This window comes from Crinia signifera, chromosome 7 (assembly GCF_055691185.1).
Source record: "Crinia signifera chromosome 7, ASM5569118v1, whole genome shotgun sequence".
Classification (NCBI taxonomy): domain Eukaryota; kingdom Metazoa; phylum Chordata; class Amphibia; order Anura; family Myobatrachidae; genus Crinia; species Crinia signifera.
Window position 1 is genome coordinate 14889875 of NC_139223.1, and position 18952 is coordinate 14908826.

Consider the following 18952-nt stretch of genomic DNA (forward strand, 5'->3'; position numbering starts at 1 on the left):
TGCAAAACATGTCCACAGTTTATTTCCCTGCGGCCCCCACAAGGCACAGTGCGGCCTACAAGTATTGTGTATCCTGGCCCACAGAGCTTACATTCATTGAGTTGCGTGGAATGTGTTGTGTAGCTGTGGTATTTGCAAACCGGTGGCGTCCTTTCAGAAAGTGCGGTCGTATCGCCATGGGGGGAGAGAAAAAAACAAAATTGTGGAAAACACTGGATGAAAAAACGGGGCACAGGAAGCTCGGGTAACCCCCTTGCTGGCACGAGGGGAAGGGTAAGACACTGCGCTGCAATGCTCGGATGCTCTTCATAAAAAGCATTGACATCATATTCTGCGTCCCGCGCAGACATTATTATAGATACATATATATATATAGATATATATATACACCTTCTATACATATATATATATATACACATTGCTCAGGTAGCAGCTTCCTTCCTGTTCTCAGACTGGGGTAGGATGATCCAATGGGTTATCTAGGAGAAAGGAATACTAGAATCAGCAATTGGCATCAGTCTGGTGCCCGTTACGGTACTCCTTAATGTAGGAAATGGCTGCGTCAGTGTGGGACATACATATTATATATCACAGCATAACACAGAGGTTGGCAATTTGTGTACACAATAAACACATAATAGTGTGACACTGATACACAGTGCCCATAACGCCCAGTCCTTTATAAATAGTAGCAGAACACGGCAGAGGTCAGCGCACCAAACTGAACCCTCTAACTTCCCACTTGATGTCTGCAGAGCATCCCTATCCTCTGGTATTTTATATGGTTACATTTCTGCAGAGCATTTTTGCCCGAGAGTAAGCAATAATGTCTTGTTTGAACTCGTCCATATCTGCAGATCATTTCCAACTGGTGATTATACTGCCATATTGTTTCCCCAGCAGAGCATCTCACCTTCAGTGTATGAGCAGTTCCTCCGCAGAATGGGCTCCGGTCTCTTCTATGGGGGCTGCAGAGAGAGTAGGACATGTACATTTATATAGGGGCAATGGGGTGTCTGTCCCGTCCCCTTGCGGTAAGCTTTGCATTTGAGTAAGAACTAGGGGTCCCCAGATTCCTAGTTAGCAGAAATATCCCACATACATAGATTAGTAATAAGAAAACAGATGTTAATGAAAATTGAGCTGGAAATAACTGACATGCTCAGTACTGCTATTTCAGCTTTTTGACTCAGGATTAAGCAGTTGCATGTGCTGCTGTCTGTTGTAGGGTCCTCAGTGTTACCTTCATGTGAACACAGACAGTTCTGGCTCTGATACTCACTGTTTAACTTGTTTTTCCTGCGGAAGCGGGTCATGTAAATGGTGAGGCCTAGGACCATGGAGAGGACAATGATGGCAACACCGGAGGCGCAACCCACTATGAGCCACGGAAAATCAGCTGCTGTGCGTGGGCCATCACCTAAGGGAGAGGAGAGGCATTATACCATAATTGTACTGCGCTACAGCTGGTGCAGGGTCCGATCTCTCTCCTAATAACACTCACAGCTTAGGGGCTGATTTATCAACGCGGTTTATCACGCGCAAAGAGTTTTCATACTCACTGTGTATGATAATTGGCACTCCAGTCAATCAGCTCCCAACCATCAGTTTTCAAACACAACAGCTGATTGGCTGGAGCATCATTTATCCGTTTTACTACTTGTTGCATATGATAAATTGTGTTGATAAACCAGCCCCTTAGTACATAGCCCCCTAAAGTCACGTGCCCGTGCAGAGCTTGTACATGTGATTTCAGGCACAAATGTATCATCATAAAGGCCCTTATTCTGATTGAAGCGGTAACGGCCGCTTGCGGCCGTTCCGCCGATGTTTTCGGTCTGCGCATGTGCAGAGGGCACTCTGCGCATGTGCAGGCGAAATCGCCGCACAAGTTTTTTGACCGCCGCAAAGGGGGTGGATAGGGGCGTGAGGGGCTACTAAGCCTCATTTACATATGCATACGCCCCGAGTTTCATGGGCGTTCCCATGCAAACGCGGGGCGTATGCATGGTAATGAGGCTGTGACGCGTGGGTACAGGGCGGGCATCTGACATCGCCGGATGTCAGCTGCCCGCCCCCATACAAGATTTCACACGGACAAGTGTCCGTGTGGTCTTGTGTTGCGGGACCTGGTGGAGCGTGCGGCCCTGCATTCGATGTTCGGCGACCATCGAATGCAGGGGCTGCTCCCACCATGGAGGAGGCGTATCCCCGTACACATTCATGCGGATCGCCACATGTCCGCGTACGGACGGCCGTGGCGATCCGTATGGAAGGCGGGGATTCGCCTGGTGCGGTCAGAGCCGCATATGCGGCTCCGGCCGCACTGATCAGAATAAGGGCCAAAGTCACAGACAGGCGATGCCGCTGCGTCCACCCCAGAATCCGCCACTGTGTGTCCCTGTCTCCCAATGATATACCCTCCCTGTTATCCCCAGCTGTCTCATATTCCTGCTGTCATGCTCTCTGAAGCTGTATGTCTCTGCCAGAGACCCCGGTGCTGTCTGTCTCTTACATTTCCGACAGAAGTCATCCTTGCTGGCGGTCTCACAGAGACTACAGTCTTTACACTTCCCGAGGTCGTCGCTCCACGCTTGTCCTTCAGGGCATGACGACTCTGTAGGGTAAAGGGAGACATTGTTAGTATGTGGTAGTGTTATTCTGTAACCAGTGACCTCATCGCTATTAGTAGCTGAGTGGTGACATCATCATGCACTGCCTGAGTGGTGACCTCATCGCCTATAACTGTATTACTTCTTATAAGTGGGAGATGATCACTTGTGGCTGACCCATCAATGTTAGAGAGGGTGACATTCCGCTAGGGGTGACCAGATCACAAGGCACCTTGGACTTCCGCCATCTGTAATACAACACGGGGGACCTTGTGATACCCTCACGTATATCATTTCCAGCTGATCTGTAATAATCTCCCTGGCTGCAGTAGCCATTGCTATCCTATATATATATATATATATATATATATATATATATATATATATATATATATATATATATATATATATATATATAACAAGTCCCGGGGGGGCGGCACTCCAAGCAGTGCAGACAAACGTAAGAATACTGTAAAAGTCCGGTGCCCTCCACTGACAGTTTGTAGCTGTCAAGATCTATGCGTCCTTGTGGTGTCGGCGGCACTCAGAAAAAAACACAACACACCCCACTGTGATGCCAACGTTTCGAGGCGCGGCGGCCTCTTAGCACCTTGATAAAGAGGCCGCCGCGCCTCGAAACGTTGGCATCACAGTGGGGTGTGTTGTGTTTTTTTCTGAGTGCCGCCGACACCACAAGGACGCATATATATATATATATATATATAGTGTAACTCTGCACCTTGAAAACGGGGTTCATCCCCCGAAACGTCGGTTCCCTGTATGCACATTTTTATGGATTTATAAAATACACTTTTTTCATCAAGACTTCGAGTGACGCCTGTTGTTTCCTGCTTTTACACATTTATAGGAGGGCACCGGAGCACACAAGCCGGCTGGGATAGAGTGCCGGTCCGCCCCACAGTCTATATCTCTATATATATATATATAGTGCATGTTATATATACTGCACTGACATCATGTTTGTTTACCTGATGATGTCATAGGCCAGTCTGGGATAATGAGGTCACGGGACAGATGCTGCCTGTTATATATATATATATAGAGGGGTCAGGTCAGCGTGAGAACACGGCGTGACAGGTCAGCATTCTGTACTCCTGTCATATGGTCATGTAATAGGTCAGGTGTGAGTCACTCTCTGGGCTGTCTGTGTGTGAGCGGCGTCATACCCGGGAAATCGGCCAAAGTCCTGCTGCCATCTCTGGATGTCGGGGAAAGGGTTAATGACATCTAATCGCATTGACCTGCGATATCGCCCTTGTTGGTGCCATAAGCAAAGTGCACAATAGAATTACATGTCTGGCGTGTGTGGTGTGCTGCATGTATAAGTGCATTATATACTGCTGACCCTCTCCCCCGTATACTGTCGGTGCATTATATACTGCTGACCCTCTCCCCCGTATACTGTCAGGGTGCATTATATACTGCTGACCCTCTCCCCCGTATACTCACTGTCAGTGTACATTATATACTGTTGACCCTCTCCTCCGTATACTGTCAGGGTGCATTATATACTGCTGATCCACTCCCCCATATACTCACTGTCAGTGTACATTATATACTGCTGATCCTCTCCTCCGTATACTGTCGGTGCATTATATAATGTTGACCCTCTCCTCCGTATACTGTCAGGGTGCATTATATACTGCTGACCCTCTCCTCTGTATACTCACTGTCAGTGTACATTATATACTGCTGACCCTCTCCTCCGTATTCTGTCAGGGTGCATTATATACTGCTGACCCTCTCCTCCGTATACTCACTGTCAGTGTACATTATATACTGCTGACCCTCTCCTCCGTATTCTGTCAGGGTGCATTATATACTGCTGACCCTCTCCCCCATATACTCACTGTCAGTGTACATTATATACTGCTGACCCTCTCCCCCATATACTCACTGTCAGTGTACATTATATACTGCTGACCCTCTCCCCCGTATACTGTCAGTGTACATTATATACTGCTGACCCCCTCCTCCGTATACTTCTGTCAGTGTACATTATATACTGCTGACCCTCTCCCCCATATACTCACTGTCAGTGTACATTATATACTGCTGACCCTCTCCCCCGTATACTGTCAGGGTGCATTATATACTGCTGACCCTCTCCCCCATATACTCACTGTCAGTGTACATTATATACTGCTGACCCTCTCCCCCATATACTCACTGTCAGTGTACATTATATACTGCTGACCCTCTCCTCCGTATACTCACTGTCAGTGTACATTATATACTGCTGACCCTCTCCCCCGTATACTCACTGTTAGTGTACATTATATACTGCTGACCCTCTCCCCCGTATACTGTCAGGGTGCATTATATACTGCTGACCCTCTCCCCCGTATACTCACTGTCAGTGTACATTATATACTGTTGACCCTCTCCTCCGTATACTGTCAGGGTGCATTATATACTGCTGACCCTCTCCCCCGTATACTGTCAGGGTGCATTATATACTGCTGACTCTCTCCTCCGTATACTCACTGGCAGTGTACATTATATACTGCTGACCCTCTCCTCCGTATTCTGTCAGGGTGCATTATATACTGCTGACCCTCTCCCCCATATACTCACTGTCAGTGTACATTATATACTGCTGACCCTCTCCCCCATATACTCACTGTCAGTGTACATTATATACTGCTGACCCTCTCCCCCGTATACTGTCAGTGTACCTTATATACCGCTGACTCTCTCCTCCGTATACTGTCAGTGTACATTATATACTGCTGACCCTCTCCCCCATATACTCACTGTCAGTGTACATTATATACTGCTGACCCTCTCCCCCGTATACTGTCAGTGTACATTATATACTGCTGACCCTCTCCTCCGTATTCTGTGAGGGTGCATTATATACTGCTGACCCTCTCCCCCGTATACTGTCAGGGTGCATTATATACTGCTGACCCTCTCCCCCGTATACTGTCAGGGTGCATTATATACTGCTGACTCTCTCCTCCGTATACTCACTGGCAGTGTACATTATATACTGCTGACCCTCTCCTCCGTATTCTGTCAGGGTGCATTATATACTGCTGACCCTCTCCTCCGTATACTCACTGTCAGTGTACATTATATACTGCTGACCCTCTCCCCCGTATACTCACTGTTAGTGTACATTATATACTGCTGACCCTCTCCCCCGTATACTGTCAGGGTGCATTATATACTGCTGACCCTCTCCCCCGTATACTCACTGTCAGTGTACATTATATACTGTTGACCCTCTCCTCCGTATACTATCAGGGTGCATTATATACTGCTGACCCTCTCCCCCGTATACTGTCAGGGTGCATTATATACTGCTGACTCTCTCCTCCGTATACTCACTGGCAGTGTACATTATATACTGCTGACCCTCTCCTCCGTATTCTGTCAGGGTGCATTATATACTGCTGACCCTCTCCCCCATATACTCACTGTCAGTGTACATTATATACTGCTGACCCTCTCCCCCATATACTCACTGTCAGTGTACATTATATACTGCTGACCCTCTCCCCCGTATACTGTCAGTGTACCTTATATACCGCTGACTCTCTCCTCCGTATACTGTCAGTGTACATTATATACTGCTGACCCTCTCCCCCATATACTCACTGTCAGTGTACATTATATACTGCTGACCCTCTCCCCCGTATACTGTCAGTGTACATTATATACTGCTGACCCTCTCCTCCGTATTCTGTGAGGGTGCATTATATACTGCTGACCCTCTCCCCCGTATACTGTCAGGGTGCATTATATACTGCTGACTCTCTCCTCCGTATACTCACTGGCAGTGTACATTATATACTGCTGACCCTCTCCTCCGTATTCTGTCAGGGTGCATTATATACTGCTGACCCTCTCCCCCGTATACTCACTGTCAGTGTACATTATATACTGCTGACCCTCTCCTCCGTATACTGTCAGGGTGCATTATATACTGCTGACTCTCTCCTCCGTATACTCACTGGCAGTGTACATTATATACTGCTGACCCTCTCCCCCGTATACTGTCGGTGCATTATATACTGTTGACCCTCTCCTCCGTATACTGTCAGGGTGCATTATATACTGCTGACCCTCTCCTCCGTATACTCACTGTCAGTGTACATTATATACTGCTGACCCTCTCCTCCGTATTCTGTCAGGGTGCATTATATACTGCTGACCCTCTCCCCCATATACTCACTGTCAGTGTACATTATATACTGCTGACCCTCTCCCCCATATAATCACTGTCAGTGTACATTATATACTGCTGACCGTCTCCCCCGTATACTGTCAGTGTACATTATATACTGCTGACCCCCTCCTCCGTATACTGTCAGTGTACATTATATACTGCTCACCCTCTCCCCCATATACTCACTGTCAGTGTACATTATATACTGCTGACCCTCTCCCCCATATACTCACTGTCAGTGTACATTATATACTGCTGACCCTCTCCCCCATATACTCACTGTCAGTGTACATTATACACTGCTGACCCTCTCCCCATATACTCACTGTCAGTGTACATTATATACTGCTGACCCTCTCCCCCATATACTCACTATCAGTGTACATTATATACTGCTGACCCCCTCCTCCGTATACTCACTGTCAGTGTACATTATATACTGCTGACCCTCTCCCCCATATACTCACTGTCAGTGTAATATACTGCTGACCCTCTCCCCCATATACTCACTGTCAGTGTACATTATATACTGCTGACCCTCTCCTCCGTATACTCACTGTCAGTGTACATTATATACTGCTGACCCTCTCCCCCATATACTCACTATCAGTGTACATTATATACTGCTGACCCTCTCCCCCATATACTCACTGTCAGTGTAATATACTGCTGACCCTCTCCCCCATATACTCACTGTCAGTGTACATTATATACTGCTGACCCTCTCCTCCGTATACTCACTGTCAGTGTACATTATATACTGCTGACCCTCTCCCCCATATACTCACTGTCAGTGTACATTATATACTGCTGACCCTCTCCCCGTATACTCACTGTCAGTGTACATTATATACTGCTGACCCTCTCCCCCATATACTCACTATCAGTGTACATTATATACTGCTGACCCTCTCCCCCATATACTCACTGTCAGTGTACATTATATACTGCTGGTCCTCTCTCCCATATACTCACTGTCAGTGTACATTATACACTGCTGACCCTCTCCCCCGTATACTGTCAGTGTACATTATATACTGCTGACCCTCTCCCCCATATACTCACTATCAGTGTACATTATATACTGCTGACCCTCTCCCCCATATACTCACTGTCAGTGTACATTATATACTGCTGACCCTCTCCCCCGTATACTGTCAGTGTACATTATATACTGCTGACCCCCTCCTCCGTATACTCACTGTCAGTGTACATTATATACTGCTGACCCTCTCCCCCATATACTCACTGTCAGTGTACATTATATACTGCTGACCCTCTCCCCCATATACTCACTGTCAGTGTACATTATATACTGCTGGTCCTCTCTCCCATATACTCACTGTCAGTGTACATTATATACTGCTGACCCTCTCCCCCATATACTCACTGTCAGTGTACAGTATATACTGCTGACCCTCTCCCCCATATACTCACTGTCAGTGTACATTATACACTGCTGGTCCTCTCTCCCATATACTCACTGTCAGTGTTTGGTATACACTGCTGACCCTCTCCCCCATATACTCACTGTCAGTGTACATTATATACTGCTGACCCTCTCCCCCATATACTCACTGTCAGTGTACATTATATACTGCTGGTCCTCTCTCCCATATACTCACTGTAAGTGTACATTATATACTGCTGGTCCTCTCTCCCATATACTCACTGTCAGTGTTTGGTATACACTGCTTACCCTCTCCCCCATATACTCACTGTCAGTGTACAGTATATACTGCTGACCCTCTCCCCCATATACTCACTGTCAGTGTACAGTATATACTGCTGACCCTCTCCCCATATACTCACTGTCAGTGTACAGTATATACTGCTGACCCTCTCCCCCATATACTCACTGTCAGTGTACATAATCATAAAAAAAAAAATACTCAAAACGAAATGTTTGGCCTGGGGCCCGGGGCCACAACAACATGTCTGATACTATAGGGAGCCGGGACTGTGGTTTAACCATTTAGCAGTCTGTGTGGTCTCCTCCTTTATGCCCTGAGGTCTCTGTATCAGACTCTGCTGTCTACACACACACACACACACACACACACACACACACACACACACACACACACACACACACACACACACACACACACACACACACACACACACACACACACACACACACACACACCATCCAGAGGAATCACTGGTCAAGTGACTCATAGGGGGGAGTGGGGTGTCAGGAAGGGGCAGAGAAAGTTATTAGAGGAGGGAGGAGAGAGTGAGGACTCCCCCCCCCCCCCTCTCCACCTCCTTCCTTCCCGCGTCACCCCCCCTTCCAACCTCCACCTTACCCCCCTCTCCTCGCTGAGTCACTCAGGTCTCATTCTGAACTGGTGAGATCAGGAGCTAAACTGGGACAGACAGGAGGAGGCGGGGGGGGGGGGGGGGGGGGGGGGGGGAGACACCGCTGCAGTACACTACATATACTGTATATAAGTATTAGTCCACTACACTATATAGGTATCAGGACACTGCACTGTATATAGGTATCAGAGCACTACACTGTCACAATGTATATAAGTATTAGTCCACTACACTGTATATAGGTATCAGGACACTACACTGTATATAGGTATCAGAGCACTACACTGTAACACTGTATATAAGTATTAGTCCAATACACTGTATATAGGTATCAGGACACTACACTGTATATAGGTATCAGAGCACTACACTGCAACACTGTATATATGTATCAAAGCACTACACTATCACACTGTATATAAGTATCAGGGCGCTACACCTTAACACTGTATATAAGTATTAGAACACTACACTGTAACACTGTATATAAGTATTAGGACACTACACTGTAACACTGTATATAAGTATCAAGACTCTACACTGTATATAAGTATAAGAGCACTACACTGTATATAAGTATCAGACCACTACACTGTAACACTGTATTTAAGTATCAGGACACTACACTGTACCACTGTATATAAGTATAAGAGCACAACACTGTATATAAGTATCAGAACACTACACTGTAACACTGTATATAAGTATCAGGACGCTACACCTTAACACTGTATATAAGTATCAGGACGCTACACTGTAACACTGTATATATGTATCAGGACGCTACACTGTACCACTATATATATGTATCAGGACGCTACACCTTAACACTGTATATAAGTATCAGGATGCTACACTGTATATAAGTATCAGGGCGCTACACTGTATATAAGTATCAGGGCGCTACACTGTATATAAGTATCAGGACACTACACTGTATATAAGTATCAGGGCGCTACACCTTAACACTGTATATAAGTATCAGGACACTACACTGTAACACTGTATATATGTATCAGGACGCTACACCTTAACACTGTATATAAGTATCAGGACGCTACACTGTAACACTGTATATATGTATCAGGACGCTACACCTTAACACTGTATATAAGTATCAGAACACTACACTGTAACACTGTATATATGTATCAGGACGCTACACCTTAACACTGTATATAAGTATCAGGACGCTACACTGTAACACTGTATATAAGTATCAGGACGCTACACCTTAACACTGTATATAAGTATCAGGACGCTACACTGTAACACTGTATATAAGTATCAGGATGCTACACCTTAACACTGTATATAAGTATCAGAACACTACACTGTAACACTGTATATATGTATCAGGACGCTACACCTTAACACTGTATATAAGTATCAGGACGCTACACTGTAACACTGTATATAAGTATCAGGACGCTACACTGTAACACTGTATATAAGTATCAGAACACTACACTGTAACACTGTATATATGTATCAGGACGCTACACCTTAACACTGTATATAAGTATCAGGACGCTACACTGTAACACTGTATATAAGTATCAGGACGCTACACTGTAACACTGTATATAAGTATCAGGACGCTACACTGTAACACTGTATATAAGTATCAGGACGCTACACTGTAACACTGTATATATGTATCAGGACGCTACACCTTAACACTGTATATAAGTATCAGGACGCTACACTGTAACACTGTATATAAGTATCAGGACGCTACACTGTAACACTGTATATAAGTATCAGAACACTACACTGTAACACTGTATATATGTATCAGGACGCTACACCTTAACACTGTATATAAGTATCAGGACGCTACACTGTAACACTGTATATAAGTATCAGGACGCTACACTGTAACACTGTATATAAGTATCAGGACGCTACACCTTAACACTGTATATAAGTATCAGGGGAATGGGATCATTCGTCAGACTGCATTTAGGTCTACAGTCATTAGGTCGACCCCACTAGGTCGACTGGCAGGAAGGTCGACCTGACTTAAGGTCGACATGGGCCAAGGTCGACATGACTTAAGGTCGAATTTGCATAAAGGTCGACATGAGGAAGGTCGACTGGTCATAAGGTCGACATGGGTTTTTCACTGTTTTTTGATCCGAATGTCGACACAGTCGACATGGACACAGTTGGCAATGAGAATCGGACCCTCGCATCGCTCGCTGCGCTCGGCACACTATTTTATTCTCCCACCACGCCCTAGTGGATGGTAGGGCATGAAATACCGCCTGTCGGCACATGTCGGCTCAAAAAACAGTGAAAAACCCATGTCGACCTTATGACCAGTCGACCTTCCTCATGTCGACCTTTATGCAAATTAGACCTTAAGTCATGTCGACCTTGGCCCATGTCGACCTTAAGTCAGGTCGACCTTCCTGCCAGTCGACCTAGTGGGGTCGACCTAATGACTGTAGACCTAAATGCAGTCTGACGAATGACCGCATCCCGTATCAGGATGCTACACTGTATATAAGTATCAGGGCGCTACACTGTATATAAGTATCAGGGCGCTACACCTTAACACTGTATATAAGTATCAGAACACTACACTGTAACACTGTATATATGTATCAGAACACTACACTGTAACACTGTATATATGTATCAGAACACTACACTGTAACACTGTATATATGTATCAGGACGCTACACCTTAACACTGTATATAAGTATCAGAACACTACACTGTAACACTGTATATAAGTATCAGGACGCTACACTGTAACACTGTATATAAGTATCAGGACGCTACACCTTAACACTGTATATAAGTATCAGGTCGCTACACCTTAACACTGTATATAAGTATCAGGACGCTACACCTTAACACTGTATATAAGTATCAGGACGCTACACCTTAACACTGTATATAAGTATCAGGATGCTACACTGTATATAAGTATCAGGGCCCTACACTGTATAAAGGTATCAGGACGCTACACCTTAACACTGTATATAAGTATCAGAACACTACACTGTAACACTGTATATATGTATCAGGACACTACACTGTATATAAGTATCAGGACACTACACTGTATATAAGTATCAGGACACTACAATGTAACACTGTAGATAAGTATATGGGGGGGGGGGGGGGGGGGAAGACACCGCTGCAGTACACTACATATACTGTATATAAGTATTAGTCCACTACACTATATAGGTATCAGGACACTACACTGTATATAGGTATCAGAGCACTACACTGTCACAATGTATATAAGTATTAGTCCACTACACTGTATATAGGTATCAGGACACTACACTGTATATAGGTATCAGAGCACTACACTGTAACACTATATATAAGTATTAGTCCAATACACTGTATATAGGTATCAGGACACTACACTGTATATAGGTATCAGAGCACTACACTGCAACACTGTATATATGTATCAAAACACTACACTATCACACTGTATATAAGTATCAGGGCGCTACACCTTAACACTGTATATAAGTATTAGAACACTACACTGTAACACTGTATATAAGTATTAGAACACTACACTGTAACACTGTATATAAGTATCAAGACTCTACACTGTATATAAGTATAAGAGCACTACACTGTATATAAGTATCAGACCACTACACTGTAACACTGTATTTAAGTATCAGGACACTACACTGTACCACTGTATATAAGTATAAGAGCACAACACTGTATATACGTATCAGAACACTACACTGTAACACTGTATATAAGTATCAGGACGCTACACCTTAACACTGTACATAAGTATCAGGACGCTACACTGTAACACTGTATATATGTATCAGGACGCTACACTGTACCACTATATATATGTATCAGGACGCTACACCTTAACACTGTATATAAGTATCAGGATGCTACACTGTATATAAGTATCAGGGCGCTACACTGTATATAAGTATCAGGGCGCTACACTGTATATAAGTATCAGGACACTACACTGTATATAAGTATCAGGGCGCTACACCTTAACACTGTATATAAGTATCAGGACACTACACTGTAACACTGTATATATGTATCAGGACGCTACACCTTAACACTGTATATAAGTATCAGGACGCTACACTGTAACACTGTATATATGTATCAGGACGCTACACCTTAACACTGTATATAAGTATCAGAACACTACACTGTAACACTGTATATATGTATCAGGACGCTACACCTTAACAATGTATATAAGTATCAGGACGCTACACTGTAACACTGTATATAAGTATCAGGACGCTACACCTTAACACTGTATATAAGTATCAGGACGCTACACTGTAACACTGTATATAAGTATCAGGATGCTACACCTTAACACTATATATAAGTATCAGAACACTACACTGTAACACTGTATATATGTATCAGGACGCTACACCTTAACACTGTATATAAGTATCAGGACGCTACACTGTAACACTGTATATAAGTATCAGGACGCTACACCTTAACACTGTATATAAGTATCAGGGGAATGGGATCATTCGTCAGACTGCATTTAGGTCTACAGTCATTAGGTCGACCCCACTAGGTCGACTGGCAGGAAGGTCGACCTGACTTAAGGTCGACATGGGCCAAGGTCGACATGACTTAAGGTCGAATTTGCATAAAGGTCGACATGAGGAAGGTCGACTGGTCATAAGGTCGACATGGGTTTTTCACTGTTTTTTGATCCGAATGTCGACACAGTCGACATGGACACAGTTGGCAATGAGAATCGGACCCTCGCATCGCTCGCTGCGCTCGGCACACTATTTTATTCTCCCACCACGCCCTAGTGGATGGTAGGGCATGAAATACCGCCTGTCGGCACATGTCGGCTCAAAAAACAGTGAAAAACCCATGTCGACCTTATGACCAGTCGACCTTCCTCATGTCGACCTTTATGCAAATTAGACCTTAAGTCATGTCGACCTTGGCCCATGTCGACCTTAAGTCAGGTCGACCTTCCTGCCAGTCGACCTAGTGGGGTCGACCTAATGACTGTAGACCTAAATGCAGTCTGACGAATGACCGCATCCCGTATCAGGATGCTACACTGTATATAAGTATCAGGGCGCTACACCTTAACACTGTATATAAGTATCAGAACACTACACTGTAACACTGTATATATGTATCAGAACACTACACTGTAACACTGTATATATGTATCAGGACGCTACACCTTAACACTGTATATAAGTATCAGAACACTACACTGTAACACTGTATATAAGTATCAGGACGCTACACTGTAACACTGTATATAAGTATCAGGACGCTACACCTTAACACTGTATATAAGTATCAGGACGCTACACCTTAACACTGTATATAAGTATCAGGACGCTACACCTTAACACTGTATATAAGTATCAGGACGCTACACCTTAACACTGTATATAAGTATCAGGACGCTACACCTTAACACTGTATATAAGTATCAGGATGCTACACTGTATATAAGTATCAGGGCCCTACACTGTATAAAGGTATCAGGACGCTACACCTTAACACTGTATATAAGTATCAGAACACTACACTGTAACACTGTATATATGTATCAGGACACTACACTGTATATAAGTATCAGGACACTACACTGTATATAAGTATCAGGACACTACAATGTAACACTGTAGATAAGTATATGGGTCCCTGAATGGGTCCTGTAGTACACACTGAGTAGGGAAGCCAATCCTGGGGCCTTTTTGTTCATCCTGGGAATCGGGACTGAAAAATGCTCAATCACAGGATGCCCGGATCCCGGGATTGGCTCCTTGCCCCCCCACCCCCCCACAAAAAAAAAGGCCCTGGGTGGTGTGGCCAGGATCCGTGCGCCTGGTGGGTGGGCTGTGCGTCCGGGAGCAGGGCAGGAAAAACGGGGAGGGCAGGCGAGCAGACTGTGTGGCCTGCGCAGCATGACCTCTGACCTCATCACGCTGCACAGAGCCACACAGTCGGGACGAGAGAAGCCGGGCAGCTGGTGCTCAAACGCATGCGTAGTCTAATCCCGAAATCCCGGGATCGGCCACCCTAATAATGAGCATTAATGGCTTCCCCGTGCCTGTCCTACGCTGTCTGTGGTAAGAGCGTTATCTCTGTGTAACCTCCACAAGTCTTACATTCAGACAGTTGGATTAATCCCAGGAGCCGCGCAGTCTGGGGGCCGCAGCACCGGCTGGAGTCTGCATATTTCCAATAGTTCATGCAGATTACAGTGGGTGCAGGTTCCCATCTTTATCACCATGTAAATCTGTTTCTCCCGTTTGCCTGTCTCTGATATTCCCACTCCTTCCCCAATCATGGGCACAGGAGCTGAATCAGTTTGCTCGGTAACTATGGGGGATGCCATTCAGCCAGATGCATCAATATCCGGAATTCAAAGCAACCCCCCGCTAATATCTCCCCCAGATCCCATTGCAATGCAATCAATGATAAATGTGCCCCTTGCAGCCCTATGCACGGAGTCAGGTATATAGTCAGGGGTCCCATGTTATCACTGTAAGAGACATGCCACCATTTGTGACAGCAGATACCAAGCAACCGGAGTAATTCAGTATTGGGTCTGTGTGGGAGCCAGAATGGGCTCAGTCATAGGCAGATTGTATCGTGGGCACCCCTTTTTTTAGGGGCTCCCTAGCCAGAGCACACTGCCATCACTAGTTGTCCCTCTTGTGCTTGCAGGCAGTGACACAGTAGTATTAGGAACGTGAGGGTGCGCACAGCCAGAGCACACTGCCATCACTAGCTGTCCCTCTTGTGCAGCAGCAGAACCAGCCAGTCAGAATGCGAGCAGGACAGTGTGCTTGCAGGCAGTGACACAGTAGTATCAGGCGCGTGAGGGTGCGCACAGCCAGAGCACACTGCCATCACTAGCTGTCCCTCTTGTGCAGCAGCAGTACCAGCCAGTCAGAATGCGAGCAGGACAGTGTGCTTGCAGGCAGTGACACAGTAGTATCAGGCGCGTGAGGGTGCGCACAGCCAGAGCACACTGCCATCACTAACTGTCCCTCTTGTGCAGCAGCAGAACCAGCCAGTCAGAATGTGAGCAGGACAGTGTGCAGTGCAGGCAGTGACACAGTAGTATCAGGAGCCTGAGGGTGCAAACAGCCAGAGCACACTGCCATCACTAGCTGTCCCTCTTGTGCAGCAGCAGAACCAGCCAGTCAGAATTCGAGCAGGACAGTGTGCAGTGCAGGCAGTCTATTCTTCTCTAGGATGTAATAGAGAACTGATATATATAATATATATATATATATATATATATATATATAATCTGGTTGCTACGGGCAACATACACTCTTTTAATTTCTAGAAGCTTTAGAAAATGTAACATATATATATATATATATATATATATATATATATATATATATATATATATATATATATATATATATATATATAGTAGGTTCCATGGTAAATACAAAGCAACAGCTCCCCCTGTGGAATCCCCTGACTGCCCTCGGGGGTAAGTACAGTAAGTGTGTTCAGAGCTAAACAGAATAAAACAATGTATAATGTAAAATAAGTGACACCCTGGGGCAGCCACAGGGGGAGGGGCCAGGAAAGTCCAGAGGGGAGGGGCCATGCTCTATTAAAGGGAACATTCCTTTGTGTGTGACATCAGCGCTCAGAAGCCAATCCGAGGAGAGCAGGGGCGGGGCTGCGTCCCACCAGCATGCCAGCGGCTTGTTCATTCACAAAAAGGAGTAGGGGCATAATCCTGCAGAGCATTTAACCCCTGCAGAGCATTTTACCTCTGCAGAACATCTATCCTGCACTGCACGTATCCTCCTAGCCTCTGATCTGAGATAGATACAGCTGACACAGGTATATAATATTACACACACTCATGAGATATATACAGACCTGTTACATATTATATGCCATATATAGTAATCACACACACAGCAACTTGTTTCTTTCCTGCTATGTTTACTATGACAGCAAGCTGGGACTTGTAGTTCCCCAGCAGCCGTAGAGTGTCCGGTATCCCTGCCTACATACATACACTGCCCATTTCTTCCCTTGGGAGTGCACGCCAATGTCTAGGACATCAGATCCCCTATAATAATGGGATATTGTCTTTGGTCCCTGGCACCATTGCATCAGACTCAGCGGCAGAGCCGAATTTCCCATTAGGCACGTGCCTAGGGGCGGCACATGTTTGGGGGCGGCACTTGGATGCCTGTGATAGTACTGTCAGCCCAAAATGTACCAATAACTGCAAAATATCCACTGTACTGTACTATTTTCCATCTTAAATAGAGTGTAAATGGATAGGACATGCAGATACTGCCCCTATAAACTGTCCTACTTAGTAAACATTATTGTTGTGCCTAGGGGCGCCCTCATCCCTAAATCCGCCCCTGCTCAGCGGCAGTGCTCTTGCCCTACACCCCCTCCCAGCAGTATGACGTCACACATTGCATCAGACTGAGCCGCCCCGTCCTGGCCTTACACCCCCAGTATGATGTCACACATTGCAACACACAGCACTTTCCCTAAACCCTTTTTACTTTTCCTCCTTCCTGGTGCCAGGCAATGACGTCCTGCAATTATTATCATTCATTAGAAAGTGTTCTGTATAGCGATGCAAATTCTGTATATAAAACAAACTGGGTAATTACAGACAGTCATAGAGATAGGAGGGTCCTGCTGGTGAGCTGTGCCCGCTGTTATACCCCTCTGCCACCCCAACCATATGTATAAATGCCCCCGCTTACCTGCGGCTTCTCCACTGCTCAGCTCCAGCAGCCCCAGCACCAAAAGTGACTGCACCAGGCTCCAAAGTCTCATCCTGTCCCTGGGTCTCTGTGTCCTGGCACCCGGGTGGCTGGCTGGGCACTGCTCTGTGGCTGGCTGGGCACTGCTCTGTGGCTGGCTGGTGTGTGGCAGCCTGTTCTCTGTAGTCTCTGTCAGTCTTCTGTCTGATGGTTGCCTGTCTCTTTAGACCCTGGCAGTCTTCTGTCTGAGGGTTGCCCTCCTGTGGCAGTCAGTGCCCCTTCCTCTGCTGCCCTCTTGCCACGTGTTGGGCTTGGAGACCAGGTAGCAATGCCAGCTTCACTCTGGAGGTCTCTGCTCTCCTGATTCCCTCTCTTTCATCCCAGGAATGAATGAGTCACTTTCCTAGCTCCTGGCACTGAGCTCTGGTCTGTCTGCCTGTCCCTGACTGTCTGAGGAATGAGTCACAGACCCCCCCTATGTCTCTGCCCTGCTGTGTGCCTGCTGTACCCGGGCGGCTCTATCCCCTTTCCACTTACTAAACTTTATCTCTCTCTCTCCCTCTCTCTCTCTCTCTCTCTCTCTCTCTCTCTCCCTCTCTCTCAGTCCACTGCGGTCTCTTTCTGCAGCTTCTTCTCTGTCCTGCTGCTCCGGTCTCCTCTCCTCTCCAGCCCTCCCTCTGTCTGTCTGTCTCTGTACAGGAATGAATGACTCAGTCTCGGTATCCTGCATCCATAAGCACTGGGTCTCTCCCATTTCCTTCTTCCACCCCCAGACCTCTGACGGGCGGGGAGAGGGAGGGCAGGGAGGACAGGGAGAGTGCAGGAGGGGGGTGGGGAGTGCAGGAGACTATATTCAATATAATGGTTAATGAAAAAAGCATTGCATTCCTACCCGTCAGTAAAAGTGAGACGTCATAGGGTCGACCACAGGAAAGTCGACATACATAAAGTTGACAGGGCTTAGGTTGACTATAAAATATAATAGTGCGCCAAGTGCAGTGAGCCGTGCGAGGGGACGCGGTACACGGATACAGTGTCCATGTCGATTTACGTAAATATT

At 45.9% G+C, this 18952-nt stretch overlaps 1 protein-coding gene across 1 annotated transcript; it reads right to left on the reverse strand.

Moving 5' to 3' along the window:
* On the reverse strand, positions 1–18636 carry TNFRSF12A (TNF receptor superfamily member 12A). The gene is made up of 5 exons (XM_083152382.1): positions 17893–18636; positions 2516–2617; positions 1283–1420; positions 914–968; positions 1–479 (listed from the first exon to the last, which is right to left on the reverse strand). Exons 1-4 carry the CDS (start codon positions 17963–17965, stop codon positions 916–918), a joined length of 366 nt encoding a protein of 121 aa, XP_083008508.1. The 5' UTR covers positions 17966–18636; the 3' UTR covers positions 1–479; positions 914–915.
* Positions 18637–18952: the final 316 nt, after the last annotated feature.